Below are 20,374 nucleotides of genomic sequence, written 5' to 3'. Positions count from 1 at the left end.
TTTTTTTTTTTCTTTAATGGAACTCAATGAGAGTTTTGCTGCACTAGAGATAATACTGCAGGAAAAAAAAAAATATATATATATATATATCTATATGCTCATATAAAAATAGCTTATGTGGAGCTGCTACTGCTGCTCCGTCAGAGCTGCTTAGCTCTTTCTCTTAGAAATCTCCACTTCATTTTTTTTATTTGCCAAACATTAAAATTTTCTACGTGCAGGAGGTCTCTCCTAAAACAATTTTATTTGGAAGAGCCCAGCAGAAATGTTTTTTAAGAAATGAAAGGGGGAAACATCTTGAAGGAACGGGGGGTGAAAATTACACACATAACATATGTATAATTTCATCTAAATTAAAGCCATTTAAGACTTACAGTGCAATTGCACTCCCAAGCTGCAGGCCGAGGGCTTTTCAAGCTGCTCAGGATCCTCTCCCTCTCACCACAAAGAACAGAATTAGCAATTTAGCAGCAGGGTCCAGCTGGAGACAACACCTGGCAGCTCCCTGGCCACTGAGCCAGCACAGCAGAGCTGCCATGCTCGGCAACTTGGGTGCTGTCAGGGGACAGACACTAAAATGTGGATTTTTTTTTAATTGTATTTTTTATTTTCTTAAAGCTAAACGTGATTCTAATCTGGATTATTTTAATGAGCTTCCTTATGTGAACAACAGGCTCTGCTTCCTGGCCTGCCACCTGCATCGTACCTGGCCTCTTCAGCTGTGGAACAGGTGAAATTATGAAAAAAATCATCAATTTCCAGGTTTTTCTAAGGTTGTCTTCTTGTCTGTGCAATTCAGATTTTTTTTTCATTATTATTATTTTATTTTTTTCCCCCATGAAACCCCAAGGAAGAAAAGGAATTCCTGGACTCCATCCTCACTGCAGGTAAGCTCGGTGACTAATACATCTCTCACAAGCACTTTGGCATTTTTTCTCAAAAGCTAGCCATGAAATAAATTGTCCTGCTCCAAATCCCAGGTGTTGTTTTCCTATCTTTTGTCTAATGATAATGTGTGCCTGTTGGGCAATGTAACTACACACTGCTTTGAAAGGACGGAAAGATAACAAGGCAGCATGATCCTATTAGCTTTGATTTTGTTTGTGGTTGTTACATTTAATCTGCACAGTTTTGTTGTGTCAGCCCACTTTAAAGGGTGTACTGTCACATAAAAGCACAACTCTGAAAAAACAGGTGGAGATGTATTTTGAAATACAATTGTTAGTCACGGTATTTGTTGCTTAACTAACTTAGTGCAGCAAAGAAAACAGACCGTGGTTGTGTTTTATTTTTCTCAACTACTTGCAGCTTGACTATAAAAAACAATGCTGCTGCTTCAATGCAGTGTCAGCTTCCAATCCTATAATCACTTGTAAAAAGCATGAGCAGCTTTTTTGGTTTCCAGTAAAGCAAGCACATGGCCACCTTCAGGTGCTTTAAAATCAACAGAGAGGATTCCGTGCCTAATGTGAAGTGGTTCGCAGCTATTTGCTTTGCAGGAAGCAGAAGAGCAGTACCTGTTTAAAGGGCAGTGATAAACACAATTCTAGACTCCTCCAGTTTAAGTCTACGTTTATTTGACACAGAAGCCTTGAGAGAACAGTGCCTGGAAGCTGGCAGTCTGCAGGCTCAGCACCTGGAACAGCCATCGGTGCTGGCAAGGTAAGCTTTGTGCTCAAACGTCAGCAGCAGACAGCCCAGGTGACACGCTTGCTGCCTGCCTGTGGCATTTTCTCTGACCTTAAATGATCTTCCACAAAAAAAAAAAAAAAAGAAATTCCAAAGCAGCACTCTAGTTTGGTCCAGTTCCCTAGATCGGGGCAGGACTTCAGGTGTTTTCTTCAGGTGTTTCCACTGAAGTAAAGCTCGACATGCATGAGCAATGAAATAATTAGCACTGCAGCCAGTTACATACCCTGCTCCCTTACTTCTGCTGGTTCTAAAACAGAAAAATTAAGAGGAAAAAAACAACAAAGCAGTGATTACCCCAGTAGCTGTGGTTCAGCTGCTGTATCCTCTTATCTCCCTTGGCCCTACTTCAGGAACAGCTGTTCAAGCAAATTGAAAAATGACAAACGAGACCCCAAGGCCTTTGACGACATTTATCTCCCCTTTCTGTACTTTTCATTTACATTTAGGTAGCACCAGAGGGTGTCATGTGGCTGTTAACGCATTGCTTTGTGCTTTGGCAACTCTCTAGGCTGTCTTAAAGGTTTGCCTGCAAAAACAATGCTGGAATAATCAAAAGTTCACGAGGAAATTAATTCCGTAGGCAGGCTTCAGCTTAAACTAGCGAACTTGTTCAAGCAGAAAGTTCAGAATTACAGCCCATATGCATCCCTATTCTACATTACACAAATGTGGCATTATTAATTCCACAGTTAACTCTACCTAAAACCCCTGTTTCTGCCTCCAGGTGTTTGAAAGCCCAGTCTACTTGGCTGATCCGAAGGAATTGGCTGCCTCCTAACAGCCTTTGAGTAAATTCAACATTGCACAGGAACCCAATTTATTATTATCACAAGCCTACTTCCAGCTTCATAGAAATTAGTATGTATGCACTAACTATTGCAACTGCAGGCTCACAAGCACTTTTTTTGGTAGTAGAAAATAAAGTTTCTCTTTATATGACATGAACCTATGAACCGATTCCTAATGTCTGGAGTGACTTGGTTCCAATGCAGAACAAGACACATATTAGGATTAAACAAATAGTCCCCAAATTCAAATACAAGAACTATAAAATACATGATCATCAAAGTAGAAATACCTACATGGATTTAATGGGGTCATTTACTGACATCAAAGCACATTTCATTGGTTCTTTTAATATTTGTTTTAGGAAGGTGCTGGTTAATGAGATTTGTCTCTCTGTCCTTACATATCAGTTACAAGATTTGTTAGCTAGATTTATATTTGTTATACTCCCATTTTACTTGTGGTTAGTCATCGGAATACCACAGCCAATTAATGAGTTGGACAAATCACATGGAAATAAAGTCTTGTTCTGTTAAAACATTTAAGTTTTTTTAATAATTAAAAATATACTTTTATTAAACATTGCATCGACTCCACATAAGTTAAACAAACAGCTGGTACTTTTACTCACAAAAAGCTCTAGCATGATTTGTACAAATATGATTAAACAATGAAGATGTCCTACATTTTTACTGGGTGAAGGGCTCAGTTCTGTTTTTCCACCTGGACTTTCACGGATGCCATGCTGAATAGCCCTCACTTCTGGCAATAAAAATAGAACTGCAAATCAAATGATTCCCCCTGCTGTCCCGTAATTACAATGTAAGAAAAAGGCTTGAAAACTAACCACGCTCTGTCCAACAGAGTACAAATTCTTTATTCACCAATAAGTTAAGTGTTCTCATAAATAGATGTTCTATTTTTTTTGTACACTGTAGTAAGTATAAAGGTAAGCTTCATCATTCCTCGGATTCTGATCCTTCTTCATCTTGACTGATTTGGAAGTAGCGTAGCTCGTATGTCTCCTTGTCAGATGCAACCACGCGAAGCCAGTCACGAAGATTGTTCTTCTTGAGGTACTTCTTTGTGAGGTATTTCAGGTACCTTAGGAATATTAATTATAAGTTAGAACTCTGTCATTTCGCAATCCCTACTACAACTTGAACTCCACCCAAGACAGGGTCTATCAGGACAATGCAACTTTTACATGCTGAATTTCTCAAGGAGTGACTCAACACTAATTACATCAAGAAATCAAGAATTATCACGTGTAATAGGTAATAAACCTACATCTTCACTCATGATATATTAAAACTTATTATTATTTGCATTTTGACCAAGTAACTCAAGGCCAGTTAACTCCAGAGCACTAAGAAGTAGCTCTAAATCACGTTTAACACAACAAATACTGGGACGTTGATATCAGAAAAGAGAAGCAGGAGTGTGCGGAGGGAACTGTACGCCTACACCGGTGTAGAGATCTGCTGTGTGCCCTAGCACAATAAATAGATCAAGGCCTCATTTGACTCTAGGGCTTCTCTTGCCACAACACATACCGTGTACATGAACCTTTTAGAATCATTATGCCACGGGCAGGGCCCCTCCCACCAGCCCAGGCTGCCCAAAGCCCATCCAACCTGAACACCTTTAAGACTGCGGCATCCAGTGTCTCCCCACCCATTTTAACATAGCTAAGTAATTAATAAACAGGCACCCATGATATGAATTCAGCTATGACCTTAAAAGCATGCCTTTCCTCATTACGCTTTTAACAAACTATATAAAGTCCCTCCATATCAGTATGTCTGTATTAGAGAAGCAGTGATTTGCAGTTAAGTCCTGAGCTTTAAGAAACGTTTTTTAATACCTGATCTTGTAAACCTGTTTGAACTGTCTCTCACTAATATCAACGTGCATTACAAAGATCTAAGCCAACACCTTCTCTGCACACATTTAAAATGCGTCAGATCCAACAGAACAGTGTTTAAAACCCACAAACAGAAGGCAGACCTTTTAGAAAACTGCTTCTCAGATGTCACCGTGATCTTGTTCTTCAGACGCTCAATGTGAACGGTGTTCCCCAGGTTTCCTGTTTTTCCATTGACCTTAACCTTCTCCTTTAGGAACTGTTCCTGTTTCAACAGCAGAGAAGAAGTAGAACACTAGGGAATGGCACCCTAGGTATGAACTAGGGAAGGGACCCTAGCCATGGAGCAACGTTAAAAATGACTATAATAAATGTCTACAATGCAGTAAAACTTTATTTATATATTTTGAATTGCACACTGTGAAAATAACCACATTAAGAAAGGATTCAATTTAAAATCCATAGATAGGTTTAAAAAGCATCTATAAACTAAGCATAAGCCCAGAAACCTTTCAAACCCCGCCGATTAATTAAAGAATCGTTAATTTCGCGGCTCCCCAGCCGCCGCCCGGCCGCCCCACAGACCGAGGCCTTCGCCACTTACAAAGTTGCCGGAATCGAAGATCCCATCTTCGACAGGGTGGGTCAAATCGAGGCAGAATTTCCACGTCGCCTTCTTCGCCTTCCTGTCCTTTTGCTAAAACCAATAAATAAATAAGGAATAAATCAGTACCGACCTCATCGAGCACGCCGCGGCCCGCAGCCCTCCCCAGCCCCTGCACTCACCGCCCCCATGCTACCACCGCCGCGGCCTGCCGCCGAAAGGCCGGCGCCGCTTCCGCTCCCTCCTTTTATAGGCGGCCCGACGTCGTGACGTAGCACGCAGCGCGGGACGGCGCGCCTGCGCGGGCGGGGGATGCTGGGAGGGCGGGGCTGGGCGCGGCCCCTGAGGCGGTGTCCCCGCACCCCCCCCCCCTCCCGTGACAGAGCACTCTGAGGCGCAGCGGGGCGAGTCACCTTTTTATTGAAATTGCCACTAAAACAGCAACAACAGCGCTTCTGCCTCGTGTACAATCCCAGGCCGAGCTGCTCGAGCGTTAATAAACAGTGTTAAGTCACCCGGCAAGCACAGGGGCCGGCCAGCAGCGACAAGGCGCCTGACAGAAAAGCTGCAAACACCTCAGAACCACCCAACGGCACCCAAAATGCACCCAAACTGTGCCCAAATCTCACCCAAACCAACACAGCCCGTAACCATAAGCACCCCACCTCACCCCCAGCCCCGTAACAGCAAGCACAGCTCAGCTCCCCCAGAACACCGAGATCTTTTTATTATTTCTGGAGCAAAACAGACACTGACATTTCCCACCCGGTTGGCGGTGCGGTATAAAACAACGCTTCTGCTAAAACAAACACGGGGAGCCAGCACCACGGGGACACACGTTCCCTCAGGTGACGGCTCTGACAGGGTTTGGGTCCCCCAGAAGCAGGGGACACCTCCCCACGCTCGCGCCAGGGCACGGTTACAACACACAGCACATTTAAGAGGGGGTTCAGCAACACAGCAAACATCGAGGGCAGCTCCCACGGCGAGTTATTCCTGCAGGCAGAAACCGTGGGGCCGGACCACAGGCGGCAAAGAGGCTCCAAGTATCCTGGCACGTTGAGCTGCTGCTCCACGACACCCACAGGAGCCGCGCCTTCGGTGGCTTCCCAGCGTGAGACGCACGACAGATCCTTTACGAGGTCTTTTTATCCTGAAGTTTAATTCTACTGTAACAAACTACGTTCTAATTAACCAAAGAAAAGTGGGATTTTATTGATTTTTGAGTTCTGTAAGACTGACCTGCAGTAACCATAAGAGTTTCAACTGTCAACAAATTTGACTTCTTTACAGATTCTGTAAAATTACCTGTATTGTGAAGCTACAGACTGTGCACCATTTCTTGGTACGTTATGGGTTAGAAAAACCTGCAAGAGGCTTGAAAGCAGTTACATTAAAACAATGAAGTTCAGCTAACTCCTTAAAAAAAAAAAACAGCCCTGAGAACATGGCTCAACTAGCAAGAGCCTAGTTGAAAAACCACCATTATAAGCAAAAAGTAGAAGGATCTATTGAAATCTTGAAATATTATGTGCCAACATTTGAGGCAGGAAACACTGCAGTCTTTCCAATTCTGTAAAGTAGCATGAGAAACTCAATGGATTGGAGCCATAAAAAAATGCATCATTATTTGGAGTGGAAATACTTTTCTTTGCTTCCTAGTCTTCTCAGCCTTTATTTTAAACAATTGCAGCAGCTTATAGCTTTCCGTTTTGACACAATTTCTTTTAAAGTGTTAAAGACAGTACTACAAAACAAGTAGATGGATAACGTTTGTTTTAAAGTAAAGCTATGAAAGAGGAGTTTCCCTAAGCATTTGGTTAGGAATCTTACAAATACGCATCTAGATGGACTACTGATCACAAGCAAAGTTTGTTGCAAATTATTCTGACAGCAGACAGACACCTTGGAAAAAAAAAAGTCTTGAAGATTTGTTCTAATTTAGAAGCAACGTTCAACCTTACTGAAACTTGGAGGTTATACTTAAGACTCATGCTTATGTATTATTACCTATGGGAAACTTCATGCATGACAAACCAATGCTACGCACTTCTGTAGTGTTTGAAGTGCTTCACAAAAGACAGCTAAGTATATAAGAACAAACCTATACTGAAGTACTGAATCATTTAAGTCTTGCAGAACTGAAGGTTGTGATAGGACATCCTGAAGTCCCAAGGAGGGCTCTTCCAGCAAGCTGGAGGCCATAAAACCTTGATCTTTAGATTGCTGCAGTACCTGGAAACTCCATCCAGACCAGAAGCCCACTTGTAGAAACAGGTTAAAAAACAGCCCAGAAAACTTACAGTCTAATTAAATACCTAGACTGTGGGCCGGTTGCATCAAATACCTGTCTTCCAACAAGGTTTCTGGGGACTGACAGGCACCTGAAAGTGGACTAAAGCCCCACCAGAAGGAGAGCAAATCCAAGTCTTGTAGACTTCAAGCATTTTTAGAAGCATTTATAGCACAGTAACAGCATTAGAGCTTGCCTTAGTATAACAGCAACCTCTGACTTCCTGTGTGACAGCTGATCACAGAGATCAGCCTGCTGTTAAGACCACGATCAATGGTTTAGTCACCTCCAAACCCTACAAAGCCTGTCCCTCAGATACCAGTGATGGAGGCAGAAAGGAACATAGCACAGACTAACTTAAACTCTTAAGCATGTCCTTAGAAACTGCTCTGAATTCCTTGCCATCTCTTGCTTCCACCGCTTTTTTTTGTCACTTCAGTCAAGGCGCTATTTGTAGAGTTCACCTGCAACGTGCATTGTGCTAGGCAAGAGCACACAGCACTATCCGACTTCTCTGCCAGGTGTCCCAGGTAACTGTGCTTCATTAGCGGAGTATGTTTGTTTATTGCTGTCTTCACCTTCATTGAACTGCTCTCTCTGTCGTAAGAAGTCTATGAAGGACGCGTGTTTTTGCCACCTATGTTAGACTTCTGAGGTTTGCTAAGCCCTACCACACTACGTACGAGGGCTGTTCAGGACAGTTGCCATGAGCCCTTTGGGGATTAGAGTACATACTATTAAGCCAAGAACATTTTAAGAGGTTAACAGCAGTGTGAAGTCTTACTCTCACTGCCAATAGAGTTTGAATCACGCAGGCTGCCCAGGGCAGCATGTTTACAAGTTGTCCTCCATCTGCTAACAGCTGCTGAAGCTTAAGGCAAGTCCACAGAACAGTTTATCCACTGTAAGGGAAGGTTTAAGCCATGGGCTAAGAAGTTTCCCACTCATGAAGAGTCAGTAAGTCTTAGAATTGAAGCTGAATGCCATAAACAGGAGTATGCTAGTTATCCTTCCGTGACTAGTTCGGAAAAGCTTTGCGTTTGCCTATTAAGCTAGTAAATAGAGGCATGCATGTGTTTCAATGACTCCTGTGGATAGGAGCTTTCTAAACTATGTAGCAACTTGTTTATTTTTCTAGTTAAGCCACGGTTGTTCAGTATTGTCTGTCAAGTCTATATTTTAGAAATACAATAATTCTATTTTTTTTAAAAAGAATCACATGCATTTAGTTTAGGCTCGATGCTACAATTTGTCCCACTTTTTGAAAAACATGTGGTCCTTGTGCTACAAAAATATGGTCTGAACCTGAAGATTAAAACCTAAAGCTGGAAGCACTGCAACAGATTCCCATGGAGTTTGTCACCCTTTTATAGTTTAAGATAAATACAATAAAGGAAAGCAATTGAACTGCATTTTTCTATTTTTTTTTCAAGTCTGACAAAGGCCTCGAGTGAAAGTCTATAGCTTTAGCATCCATTCTCACCTTTGTGTCCCCTTGACCTATCTATGTCTTATCTACCCTATACTCCAACTGCCTGCCTAAACCACAGGTAGGCTTTGACACCATTTTAACATTACAATAAGCCAACGAGTTGGCAAAGAAGAATAGAGAGGTAATACAGTTAAGTTGCACATGGCCACTGGGGCTTGGTCAAGCCAGCTGGCATTTTTGATCACTTGAGTTTCTTGGTCTAAAATTTGTGATTGGCACCTACAGTTCTGCAAGAGTCCCAATCCACAAAATACTTAAGCTTTAAAAAAAAAAAATTGCTACTTTTTATTGTCAGTTCTATCTAAACATGTCAAGAAAAATACTATTTGTGCTCTAGGTCACTTTATAATCCTAGATACCTACTAGCTTATCTAAAAGCCCCTGAATACTGGATTTTGTCTGTTCATACAGACAAACACTGTTTTGCTCAAGCAAATAAAAATATATCCACTAGTAACACCTGATTGGTTTCTTAGATCCATAGCTGAAACCCACAGGAATGTTAAAATAGTTACAATTAGGAAATTAAAGTCTCAGTGATTTTGAAAACTGCCAGTTAGCCTGCAACACTAATCCAGAATCCAGCACTGCTTTTTAACAATTCAAAAAAGAAATGAGGTTGCTTGTGAAGGCCAGAGCTTTGGTGACAATCAGAACCAAATTTAAAGATCTGTGGTTTGTCCAGACCTGAGCAGTTGCCCGGGGCTGGCGATCCTCTTTATTTGCAAGGCTTTATGGCTACAGCACATTCTTCATTCATTGCACTTATGACGGATATCTGGAAGAAAAAGACAAGCAGGTGAGTTCCAACCCCGGACAGAAGAACTGCTCCTAGAAGTTCACACCATCGGACGTTCACGCCATCATCTATCCCACCTTTCATTTGAGAAGAAAGGATGCTGAAGCTGTCAAAATTAGCAGATGAGACTATTGTAAATTTATAATTAAAACAAAATTGCTTTCAGCAAAAGAGCCAGCACTAAAGCTTTTGACATCTAAGGGTACTACACTATTTCCTTCCAAACAAGCTAGACCTTCACAGTGCAAGACCTAAGCACATCACGGCTTGTTTTCAGCTTTAAGCTGTTTCTATAGCCCAGATTACATCAAAGCTTTACACAAGGAGGAGTGGAGGCTCCAATTTACACTGCGTGGAAAGCGCTGTTGGAACGTATCTAGATGTTTGAAACCCCCATATCACTTCACTGTCAACTGAGCCAGGTTTTGGTGCCTTATTGGCTGCTCCAACACAGAATTACTTCCAAGGAATCTCAAAGGACCAATTCCCATACTTCTAACCCTCTCTTTATGAAGAGATACAAATGGTTGATATTAGAATATTGAGTTCTTCATTGTACAGTCAAGCGCAACTAACCACAGCTCTTCTTGTCTGCTTTATTCTGTACCTGCACATCTTCATTGGCATTGAACTTTCCTTCGATTTCTTTGCCCAGATCACCTTCTGGCAACTTTAGATCCTCACGAACTTCACCACTTTCTGTCAGCAGGGAGAGATACCCATCCTGAATACCTATCAGCTGTGAAGAGAAATTCATTTTTATAAAGTTTAACATTAGCGCTCACTAGCAGGCAGCAGCTGAAGATAAGCAGAAGGCCCAGCTAACTGTTACAATCTCAGCACTAAAGAATTAGTGTAACAGTTTAAAAAAACTAATTTAAGTCAATTTAAACAACAGATTAAATCACCAGAACCCTTCTGGTTCCTTCTGGTTATTTCCTAGTATGTAGGGCACTGCAAAACTCTTTCTTGTGATTTACAAGATGTCTGCTTCCAGGTCACTGGATCAGCTTTTTTACATTTGTGAATTAGAAGCAATAACTGGAACAGTGTTCTCTGAATAGCATTCCTTTTATAAGGTGTAGCAAGTACAGAATTGTTCAACTGTAAACTTCGATACCTTCATTTGTACAGTGATATACTATTATTTATTTTACAGGCTAAGGAATAAATAAGGGAACATCCCCCAAACTCTACACCACTGTTACAATGCTGTTTTCAACCAAATTGAAATCCTGAGCTAAAGGAACAGCCGTTTTGACAGAGCAGGTTAGGGTACCTGCAACACATTACAGTACATCCCAAAGGTAACCCTAACAAGTCTGAAAACCAGCAAGAATTTCAGTAGCAGTAAGGGCCCAAGAACAGGAGAGAAAGACCACCAAGACCACATGAACAACCCCTTGGAAGCTCTGAGGCCCAAGACAGGCTGGTCACGCTTTAAACGGAATCAACTGTTCTGAAGAGCTGCTAACACTCCGAACTTTGGCTTTGTTGAGCAACTGCAGCTTTCCCAGCAATCGGAATGTACCAGCTCCTGACCAAAACTACCCCACTACTCCCAGGACAATGGGAAGATGGCTGAGACATTACAACTCAACCTGAATTAGGCCACTTTTAGGATCACGGAAAGTGTTGCAGAAGCCTGTCAATTCCCTCTGTACATATATATTTCAGAGCAGATTACCGAAATTACTTGAGCTCAACTAAAGCCAGCTCCTGCACAAGAAGCAGAGAGCACCACAGCAAGTTAGTACTGGCATCAGATGTGGATTAAGAGCGTTTTGTTGATTCACCTGTGTAAGGGGGAAATTGTGAATGACAATATATGCTTAAATTCACATTTATGTGAAAACCTGGTTATCCTTTAGATAGTAGTAGTACCTAATAGCAGGGGAGCCTCTCTCTAAAGGATGCCAGTATCTCAAAGAATAAAAAAGTGACCTTACAACATCAGCTAGAAGAAACGCTGTTCCAAATTATTTCTACTACCCATCATTTCTAAAGACTGCTACATGAGGTTGGTGGTACAGGGAGCAGCTCTCCCATACAGCAAACTCCAACACTTTTAACAGTTCAGTAAATGCTACTGGTGCAGCAATGCCCCATTGAGACAGCCAAGTGTGCCAAACCATTAGTTCTCTACCTTCTGGCAACAGCACGTTATTAATTGACAGACAGTATGGAGGTGAAGATAGTTTACTTGTGGTACCGGGAGCTTTAAGCTTTGCAACGTGTGGGTAGACACAGTGACTATTAACTCACTTGGTAATCATTCCTCTTGATGTTTGGAACATCCATGTTGTGAGTTGATGGGCAAATATCTTCGTATTTCTTACCATTGAAGATATCGATACCAACCAGGTGGACCTACAAGAAAACAGAAATAAGCTCAGTTACCTTTTGTCCTAGAGGAGCAAAATTCCACTGCCATCAGTACCATTTGTCCCATGCATGTTTCTTTTTTTTTTTTTTTAATTATTATTTTTATTTTTTAAGAGATCACATAAAAGAGACAAAATCCTGCCTAGCCCCTCTGCTTGCTGTATGAGAGCAGCCCAGGCCCTGAGAGAAGGCCTCTCAGATATCCCTTCGCAGCCCGTTACAGAAGATCACCCAGGGAGTTATCTTGCACAGCCATGGCCTACCCGAGTCCTACGATACAAGCCAAAGCGCAATGTGGCACAGGACTGTTAAAAGAATATTTATTTCAGGCTCCAGCTGTTCGGAGAAACAGAACAGGGACAACGTGAGGGGTAAGGAGACCAGAAGAGGTGGCCATGCACTGCGATTAAAGCAGCTCCCACTTGGATTGCTGGGTTACCGGCCACTCTCCTCAGCTCCTTTCACTTTTGCAACGGTTTCAATATCTAAGAACGCAGGAGAGCCTAATAAAACAAGCCAAAAAAGGCAAAGAGAGGGAGAGAGAGAAAAAAAAACAAAACGGTAAGAGCTTGGTAGCGAGAGCTCTAGCTTTTGACTTCTAAGCAGCCTGGTTGTTGTAAAACTCCTGATGCCCACCACGCAGCCCCACAGCCACCACGCAGTCACGCCGCTGAGCAGGCCCCAGCAGCCCTCACGTCCCCGGCAGGAGGGACGCGGGAAGGGAACACGCTCCGTGCTGCAGGACGGGAAGCAGCAGCAGCACGGCGAGACGGCAGAACGGGGCCCAGGCAGCGGCTGCGTGCCTGGCGTTACGTAAGGCACCGGGGGCACCTCCCGCGGGCGAGCTGCTGGGGTCGGGCACCACGGGGCTGCGCTAGGGCAGCACAGCACGGCCCTATAAGTCCCACCACCCCACTCACACACCCTGTGAGGGTCCTGGCACTGGGGGGGGGGGCATTACACGCATTACACCCCAATGGCGCTGCCCTGTCCCCAAATCTTTGCGGTGTGGGGCTGTGCTCACCTTGGCGTGGCCGTGCTTGCCCGTCTTGGAGGTGGACATCTCGACGATCTTGCAGGGGCGCCCCTTGAGCACCACGAAGCCGTTCTTGCGCAGCGCCGAGCACTGCATGGGGTAGGTGGACGAGGCGCCGGCGTCGCCCGTGGTGAAGTCCAGCTCGTCGGCCATGGCGGCGGGCTGGGGGGGGGCAGCGGGCAGGGGGCGTCAGGGGGGGGACACCGGGACCGGGACCACCACGGGGGGGGGCAGCGCCACGTGCCCGGCGGGGCGGGGAGGCGCCACGTGCCCGCACCCCCCCGGTAGTCCCCAAAACCCCCTCAGTGCCCCCCCAGAGCCCCTCAGTGCCCCCCCAGAGCCCCTCAGTGCCCCCCCGTTCCCCCCTCCCGCTCCTCCCCCTCCACAACCCAAGCGCCGTTAGCCCCGGGAAGGCGATGGGGAAGGGAACGGGGTCACGGGCTGAGGGTGGGGGGGTTATGGGGTGGTTATAGGGGGTTATGGGGGGGTTATAGGGGGTTATGGGGGGGTTCCGGGGGGGTCCCGGCGGTGCCCGTTACCTGCGGGGGCCGCACACGCGCCCGAGCACTGCGGCGGGAAGGGCGGCGGGCAGCGCGCGCACCACGCCCCGCCCCCCCCCTCTCCCCACCCTCCCCCCCGCTTCCGCCCCGCGCCCCGGCACGAGGGGGCGTGGCCTCACCGCGAGGCCCCGCCCACTCGGGTGAATCCTCGCCTCATCGCCGCCCCGGCGGCCTGGCGGGGCGCTGTGGTGCCGCCGGGCGCTGCCGTGAGGGGGGGTGGTGGGGTGGGGGTAAAGGGGGTTTGTTAAGGGTATTGGTGGTACAAATGGCATTTATTAAGGGTATTGGTGGTACTGGACGTGGTGCTGGCTTCATTAAACGTGGTGGTGGTACTGGACGCCGTGTTGGTGTGAAATGTGTTGGTGTGGCTGTTGTGTGGGGTTGCTGCTGCTCTGTGTAGCGTTAACTGCGTGAGGACCGTCACACAGGAATAGTGTAGGAAGTTATAATAGTAATATGGTATAATCATATACAATTACATTATATTTACATAATATTAATAATTCCAATTATCACTGTAATACATAATATTATACACTAATACTAATAAAGGCCAAATATCATAGAATCACTGAATCCCAGACCCATTAGGGCTGGAAAAGCCCTCCAAGATCACCTAATCCAACCGCCCCAAGCACCGTCACCCACCAAACCGTGTCCCCAAGCACCACGTCCAACCTCCCCTTGACCACCCCCAGGGATGGGGACGGCACCACCTCCCTGGGCAACCCGTCCCCACGCCTGGCTGCTCTTCCTGAGGAGAAATGTCTCTGAATTTCCCACCCAAACCTTCCCTGGCTCAACAAGAGGCCGTTCCCTGGGGGTGTTCATTCCTGTCGCCCTGTATCTGCTCCAGTCAGCTCAGGCCGTGGCTTTTCTGGCACCATCTTCCTGCTGCAGGGCTCTTGGGCAGCCCCTGGGGCACACAACGAGGTTTTAGCAAGCCAAAGGAGGAACGGGTGTTCCCAAAGTCTGCTCGAGAAATGTGTTTAACAGCCGACGCAAAGGTCATTTGTCAGTTCAACGTTTCTCCTTTACTGTCAGAAAATAATCAGAAACAAAAGCGTTTTGCAAGCACTGCGTAATCAGTCAGTCAAAAGGACTTGAAGCTGTCTAAGAGCAGTGATGAAAGCTTGTTTTAATTAACATAAGGCTCAGATGGCTCTCTGTAAGGTGTCCTACCCATCATCTACAGCGTTAATGGCACAGCCCTCGTTCGCCTCCGACATCAATCCTGCTCTGCTGTCAGGGGAGAGACGTTCCCAAGTGCGGCGATGAACGCAGCCACACAGAGACAGATGGATCCCGAGCAAAACAAGGCCAAATGGTTATTAAAAAAAAAAAAAAAATTAAACACACACACACAAAAAAACAACCCTCCAAGTCATATTCTGTAATACTTTTAGCTATTTGACTAAATTCACCCAATGACCTTTCTGTGGAGTTGCTGTTGGACGAGTGGTGCAGGGCCCAGTCCTGCCTGGGGCAACACGGATACCTTACTTTAAACACCACACAAACAGAACTGTGAAAAATCCAGAAAAATGGTGAGATGTGTGTGGTAGTATTGTCAGAGCAGGACCCTGCAGCTGGCACCGTGAGCTTGTTTGCTGCTCTGCTCTTCCTGCCACAGGATCCTGAGTTTATCCTCACTGTTCAAATGGGGCTGCAAGAGGGCTGGGTTTTAACTCCATGCTTTTAATCAGTTCGTCAGCAGTTTCTGAAGTGTTTTTTTTTTTAATTGATGACAACCCGTGAATAGATCCCACTTCAATTTGTGCAGTGTGTACCCAAGCAGATAGGTGTGACTCTCATTTACGGGCCTCCCAGCACCCAGGGGCGCGGGCTCTCTCCCGTTACCAGGGTGGGCAGTGGGTGCTGCCTCACACAGGCTCTGTGATGATACACATTGCCCTGGGGAACTGCCCATTTTTCTTCTGTGTCAGTTGATAAGCAGTGTCTGAGCTTTAAGTGTTTTTACATTCACGGTGTGTGTATGCTTACCTACAAGTGTGCGACTAGTTGCACGTGCTTGAGGGCATTTTATCTTGTGATAAAATACTTTATGAGAGAACTCCCGACTCTTCTGAGCCCGTTCTGGAGCAGACTGGGGCTAAGCACTAACAATAATATATTTTCTCAGTGCTTCAGGGCATAAATTTGGTTGATTTTCTGCAATTAACAGATTCATTTTAGATGATCTGAGAGATCTTCCATACTAAACCTATTTTTTCTGCTGAGGTGCAACTGTAGATGATACATTTTTTTTGAGACACAAAGTAAATATTCCAAGGCAGTCTTTATCAGAGACTCAGTTAAAGAAAAATGGAAATCAGATGCAGCAGTCATTGCTTGCAGATCTCTCTCTTTTGTTCAGATCAACAGTTACTAGAAAATAAAGAGTTTCTTGATTGTACTAATGTGATTATCCCATTTTCCGTGCAACAATAGCAATTTGATTTCAAAGTGTATTTGTAAATACCATGCCTTTCATGTTTAAACGTATTTCCTTTCCTTTTGTGCATGTGTGCTTAGAACACTGCGCAGCTGGATCACATCTTTCCTTTTGAGGAGGCTCGGTGTGTTATCAATCTTCAGCTCCTCTGTCCACGTCTTTATATAAATTGCACAGCAGAAATTATCAAAGAGAGCTCCTCTCTCCAGCCACCTGCCTGGCACATCGCTGCTGCAGCCTTACTACAGCCTCACTTCTGGGAAGAATCGCTCTGGGGAACATCAAGGAGGACAGCAATGTCCTGGGACATCCAGGGGTAAAACTGCTGAGCTGTCTTACCTGGGATCGCAGTCGTGTCCTGGCTGCTGGGGATCAGGATTCATGTTGGCTTCTGGGGGCAGCCTGGACTAGGAGGACAAAAAAGGGTCTGGGAACTGATGATCCTGTCCTGTAGAGGGCAATTCCAGGCTCAGCAGCCCCTCTGTGTTCCTAAATACAATCTCTCCGTGCAGCCTGAACGAGCCGAAAGAGCCTCTGCAGTGACCTTGCCATAGGCATCCCGCTCTGCTCCAGGCTCGGCTTTAATCCCGTGTGCACCTTCTGCTTCCTACAAAGATCGAACCAGTGACTCAGCCCGCTTTGCATTGGCCTTGAGAACGGGATTCTGGGATGCTGGCTTCCTACAGCTATTAGGGGCTGCAGGCCGTGGGATGCTTAAAAACTACCTGAGATGCTTAAAAACGACTGCAGCAGTGCCTCTGCCCGCCCCGTGCTCGCTCCTGACTTGATCAGGCGAGGGGTGTGTGTGCAGCCGCCGGCTGAATCACCCCGGGCACACGCTGCAGATAAGAGCTGATCAGTGAGACAGTGCCAGGGACACGGAGCTGGCTGGAACCAGCTGTAACTTGCACCAGGAAGGGGGAAAAGGCGCTGCGGGTCCAGCTGTTCCCTCCTCCTGCAGCTGACGCAGCACTGCCACGGGACAGCCGACCCATGACCCCGGGAGCCCCGCTGCACTGCGCAGTCCCGAGAGCGAGTAAAGGGGGCAATGCCAGGCACTGCACGAACGCCTGGTCTGTAGTTCTGCATACAGCCTCTAAGATTTAAAACCCACTGAGTTGCAGCCAGGATTTATTGCCATCCTGCGGGGGAGGACAGTTCTCTTCCAGCGCGGCTGCTCACTGGTGCCTCTGGGCGCAACCTGCCAGCGGTGCTTTAGTGAAACTCTCAGCGCAGCACTTAAATTAAATCCCATCTTTCCGTGTGCTCCTGGAGCCAGACCTGCTGTCCTGACTGGCAATTCCTCAGCACCGATAGGTCTCAGCGAAAGAAAAAGACACAGAGCACCTCAGAAAATACATCAGACCCTAAAGCCCGGTGCCCTGAATATGCAGCTCCTGGTTCAGCTTCATCATCCTCTGCCCATCGGCTCAGCAGGGGGAAGGTGCCTCTGCTCGGTGGTGAAAAACAAGCTGAAGTGAGGCAGAAAAATCTGTGATAAATTAGCGTGGAAAGTGTTAATGGAGCCAAATGTCCTGAGCTTATTGGATTAGGGAAGTCAAACTAATTTTTAAATTACGCCTCGAGAGTGGGAAAGTTGATATTGTTAGCCATTTATCTGACACAACAGAAAAGTCTTAATGGCTGTCATCTTAGCACATTAGGAAAACACTGTCAAAGCTCTTGCTGACAAGATGCTTTCTTAGGGGCTATTAATTATATTGCATTATTAGCTAACTACAGGATGGGAACATACTTTGCATGTTAACTAAAGTGCAATGACCATTTAGCTAATAAGTATGACTTGGTCTTTTAAACCTTAATGATTAGCAACTCAATAAAACTGTAACAGAGATAAAAATAATGATTGAACAAGCTGTGTCATAAGAGCAAGTTTCAGCTGGAACTCACATGTAGCGAGGGTAGATAAAATGCTAATTGCAGCCTGATGGGATGAGACAGACGTAGACACGGCTGCAGAGCTAACAAACTCCTCTGACCCTTCCCTGCATTGCCATGCACGGTACAAGCACAGTGTGACAGCTCAGCCCGGTGTATCTGCTTCATCCGTCCCCAGCAGCCACGGTGAGGACAGGGATTGCCGAAGCATTTAGCAGCACCCAGCTCTGCGCACCCTCTCCCAGGCTGCTGCCTGCCCCATGGACAGCACAACCATTAGCAGAATTAATGTGAAACATCCCAGAACGAGCAGAACATCGTCTCTGGGGGGCTATACAGGTAAATGAATGAGAACAGCAAAATGCACCGAGGCGTGTTGTCCAGCTGTGGTCTGAGAAGGTGAGAGAGGATGCCCCGTGGGGGTCCCAGCCTGGAAGAAGACTCGTTTCCCTTTCTCCCAGCTGAAACTCAGCACGACCAAGCGAGGAAACGTCCCGTTAGCCTGCAGGAGGCCCAGCACACCGGCAGCAGGCCGTGGAAAAGCAGCAGGGTGGGAGGAACTTGCTGGCGTGTGGTGCCTGCTAGTGCTGAGGCTCCCGTGGCAAGCTACCTGGCCTGGGCTGTAGCTCAGCCAAAAGCTTCACAGAGTGTGGGTTGAAATGCAGACAGAAAGCCTTTTTTTTTTTTTTTTTTTTTTTTTTTTTTTTTTACAATAGGCAAATCAGGCTCTCTGCTGGCATTCATTTAGCGATAGGCAGGAAAACACAACCTGCCCGGCTCAGAGCCTTGCTCAGTTAGTGACCCCGCACTGCTGGGTTAGGAGCTCTGAATCCAACCCACCACTGGGGCCCAGTGGGGATGTTTGGGGACGGTGGGTGCCATGTGGGGCCCTCCCTGCCGCTGCTGCCCCATCCACCTGCCCTAATAGTGGGGCAAACACACCTCGAGCCCCGTCCCTCCCACAGGCTCCCCCTGCAGAGGCACAGCACCAGCTGTGAGGCTGCCCCAGGCTCCGTGCAAGCAGAGCGGTGTCTTACAGCAGAGGGCTTGCACAGCAATTGCTGCCTGCGGAGCAAACGCACCCTGCCAGCAAAACACCTCCCATCTGGAGCTGGACATACGGCTGGGATGTACGAACGGGAAAAAAAACACAACAGCACAAGCCAACAGATGCCACAGATGTTGTTCATTGCCACCTTTATGTAACAGACATAGATAACCGCTGTTATTGCAGGCATCCCGGGAAAGCCTCCGGTGAAATCTCCTTGCTCCAGTGTGCACACAGGGCCAGCTGCTGGGCCAGGGGAACCTCGCGCCCGTGCTCCAGCTGCTCAGAAGGAACCAAAACTTGCCTTAGGGTCTTAATGCCAAGTATACCCAGGAAGGAGGTTCAGGCCTGTGGAAAGTCCGTGAACCTTCTTGCCTGAAACCAAAGCCACGGCAGCCGGCTGTGGTCCTCCTTGGCCCACCTCTTCTCATGCCTTTCTTCATCTTTGATCTTCGCTTACACCATGGCCCCTGCTCACTCGCAGTTGCTGTGAGCTCACGGTGACCCAGCAGTGCTGGTGCCTCCTCTTTAAATAAATACGGGGTGTCTGTCCTGAGGAGCTTGCTGGGCAGTAGCCGGGTGTCACACCAGGGAACGTGCAAACCTTAAAAGCTCGAGCGGAGAGCAGAGAGCAGCACATTTTCCCCCAAAAGGAAGAAAAATCCTCGCAGTTTGCTTTTGTCACCTGGCATTCTCTCACACAGAAGCAAAATGAGCACGAACAAGGCTACAGAAACACAGCCACCTCCCCCCCACACGCTGAAGCACAGCCAGCAAACGAGACCCCAGCGGTGCCAGGCAGGGGGCACCTCCCAGTCAGTGGGGCAGGAGCCATTTACCCTTCGGGGTCCCGTCAGCTGTTACGGTTGGCCTGAGCACCATAAATCATGACAGGAAGATGGGCACAGAGGGTGGGGAAGGAGGGCAGCGAGGGAGGGGAGCGAGCAGCCATGGCTGTCCCTTCCCCTCAGGGCCCGCATCCCTCAGCACTGCGGGCGCTCGGAGCCGCCGGCACCGCTGCCTCGCTGCTGGTTGCACAAGGCCTCGGCTCATTCAGCAGGAGGAAGCGGCGAGCATGAGAAGAAAAAGTGAAGGCACGACGCCTCAGCATCACCCCACATGGTCCCTTCGCTCCAGCCGGGCGAGGGCCCTGCTCGATGCAGTGCTTTCCCTGCTAGCACGGCTATCGGCTCAGCATGATGCGGGGCGTGGGGACACGCATATAACGTGTTCATCCTGCGCTTCCCCCGGCTCTTCCTGAGCCCGTCTGTGCCCGTGGTGTCAGAGCAAAGCGCCGGGTGGGCACCTGTGGCTGGAGGGTGCAGGCGGCCGCAGTCAGCAGTCCCCCTGGGCTGCCGCCTGCCAGGGTGGTGCGAAAGGAGACTTTTGCCCAGCGTTTCCCGCAGCGCCTGAGGGAAGCCCAGGCTCCGTCCCTCCTTTCTGCCTGCGTGGCCGTGC

The 20,374-nt window shown here is 47.1% G+C and overlaps 2 protein-coding genes across 3 annotated transcripts; both read right to left on the bottom strand.

The window, feature by feature from the left end:
• Positions 1–2,989: 2,989 nt before the first annotated feature.
• RPL22L1 (ribosomal protein L22 like 1) lies at positions 2,990–5,185 on the bottom strand. Its single transcript, XM_084291987.1, has 4 exons — positions 5,132–5,185; positions 4,950–5,042; positions 4,489–4,610; positions 2,990–3,582 (listed from the first exon to the last, which is right to left on the bottom strand). Exons 1-4 carry the CDS (start codon positions 5,138–5,140, stop codon positions 3,438–3,440), a joined length of 369 nt encoding a protein of 122 aa, XP_084148113.1. The 5' UTR covers positions 5,141–5,185; the 3' UTR covers positions 2,990–3,437.
• A 168-nt stretch (positions 5,186–5,353) lies between these two features.
• EIF5A2 (eukaryotic translation initiation factor 5A2) lies at positions 5,354–13,562 on the bottom strand. Of its 2 annotated transcripts, XM_084291985.1 has the most exons (6): positions 13,494–13,562; positions 12,943–13,116; positions 11,799–11,903; positions 10,141–10,272; positions 9,422–9,512; positions 5,354–6,102 (listed from the first exon to the last, which is right to left on the bottom strand). In XM_084291985.1, exons 2-5 carry the CDS (start codon positions 13,105–13,107, stop codon positions 9,453–9,455), a joined length of 462 nt encoding a protein of 153 aa, XP_084148111.1. In that variant the 5' UTR covers positions 13,108–13,116; positions 13,494–13,562; the 3' UTR covers positions 5,354–6,102; positions 9,422–9,452. The 2 variants fall into 2 exon arrangements, with proteins under 2 accessions (XP_084148111.1, XP_084148110.1); XM_084291984.1 differs by having other exon boundaries at positions 5,354–9,512.
• Between the last annotated feature and the right edge of the window lie 6,812 nt (positions 13,563–20,374).

The sequence above is a fragment of the Netta rufina genome (assembly GCF_964035555.1).
Source record: "Netta rufina genome assembly, chromosome: 9".
Lineage (NCBI taxonomy): Eukaryota > Metazoa > Chordata > Aves > Anseriformes > Anatidae > Netta > Netta rufina.
Note: the sequence above shows the minus strand (reverse complement) of the source record. Positions and strands in the feature narration are given on the sequence as shown.

Excerpts from the sequence above, each read along its gene's own strand:
- RPL22L1 (XM_084291987.1), bottom strand. Across the intron at positions 4,611-4,949 it reads TCTTCGATTCCGGCAACTTT|GAACAGTTCCTAAAGGAGAA; the intron begins GTAAGTGGCGAA and ends CTGTTGAAACAG. Across the intron at positions 3,583-4,488 it reads GAGAAGCAGTTTTCTAAAAG|GTACCTGAAATACCTCACAA; the intron begins GTCTGCCTTCTG and ends AATATTCCTAAG.
- EIF5A2 (XM_084291984.1), bottom strand. The coding sequence starts at position 13,107 with ATGGCCGACGAGCTGGACTTCACCACGGGCGACGCCGGCGCCTCGTCC. Across the intron at positions 11,904-12,942 it reads GCAAGCACGGCCACGCCAAG|GTCCACCTGGTTGGTATCGA; the intron begins GTGAGCACAGCC and ends GTTTTCTTGTAG. Across the intron at positions 10,273-11,798 it reads TCAAGAGGAATGATTACCAA|CTGATAGGTATTCAGGATGG; the intron begins GTGAGTTAATAG and ends TTCTCTTCACAG.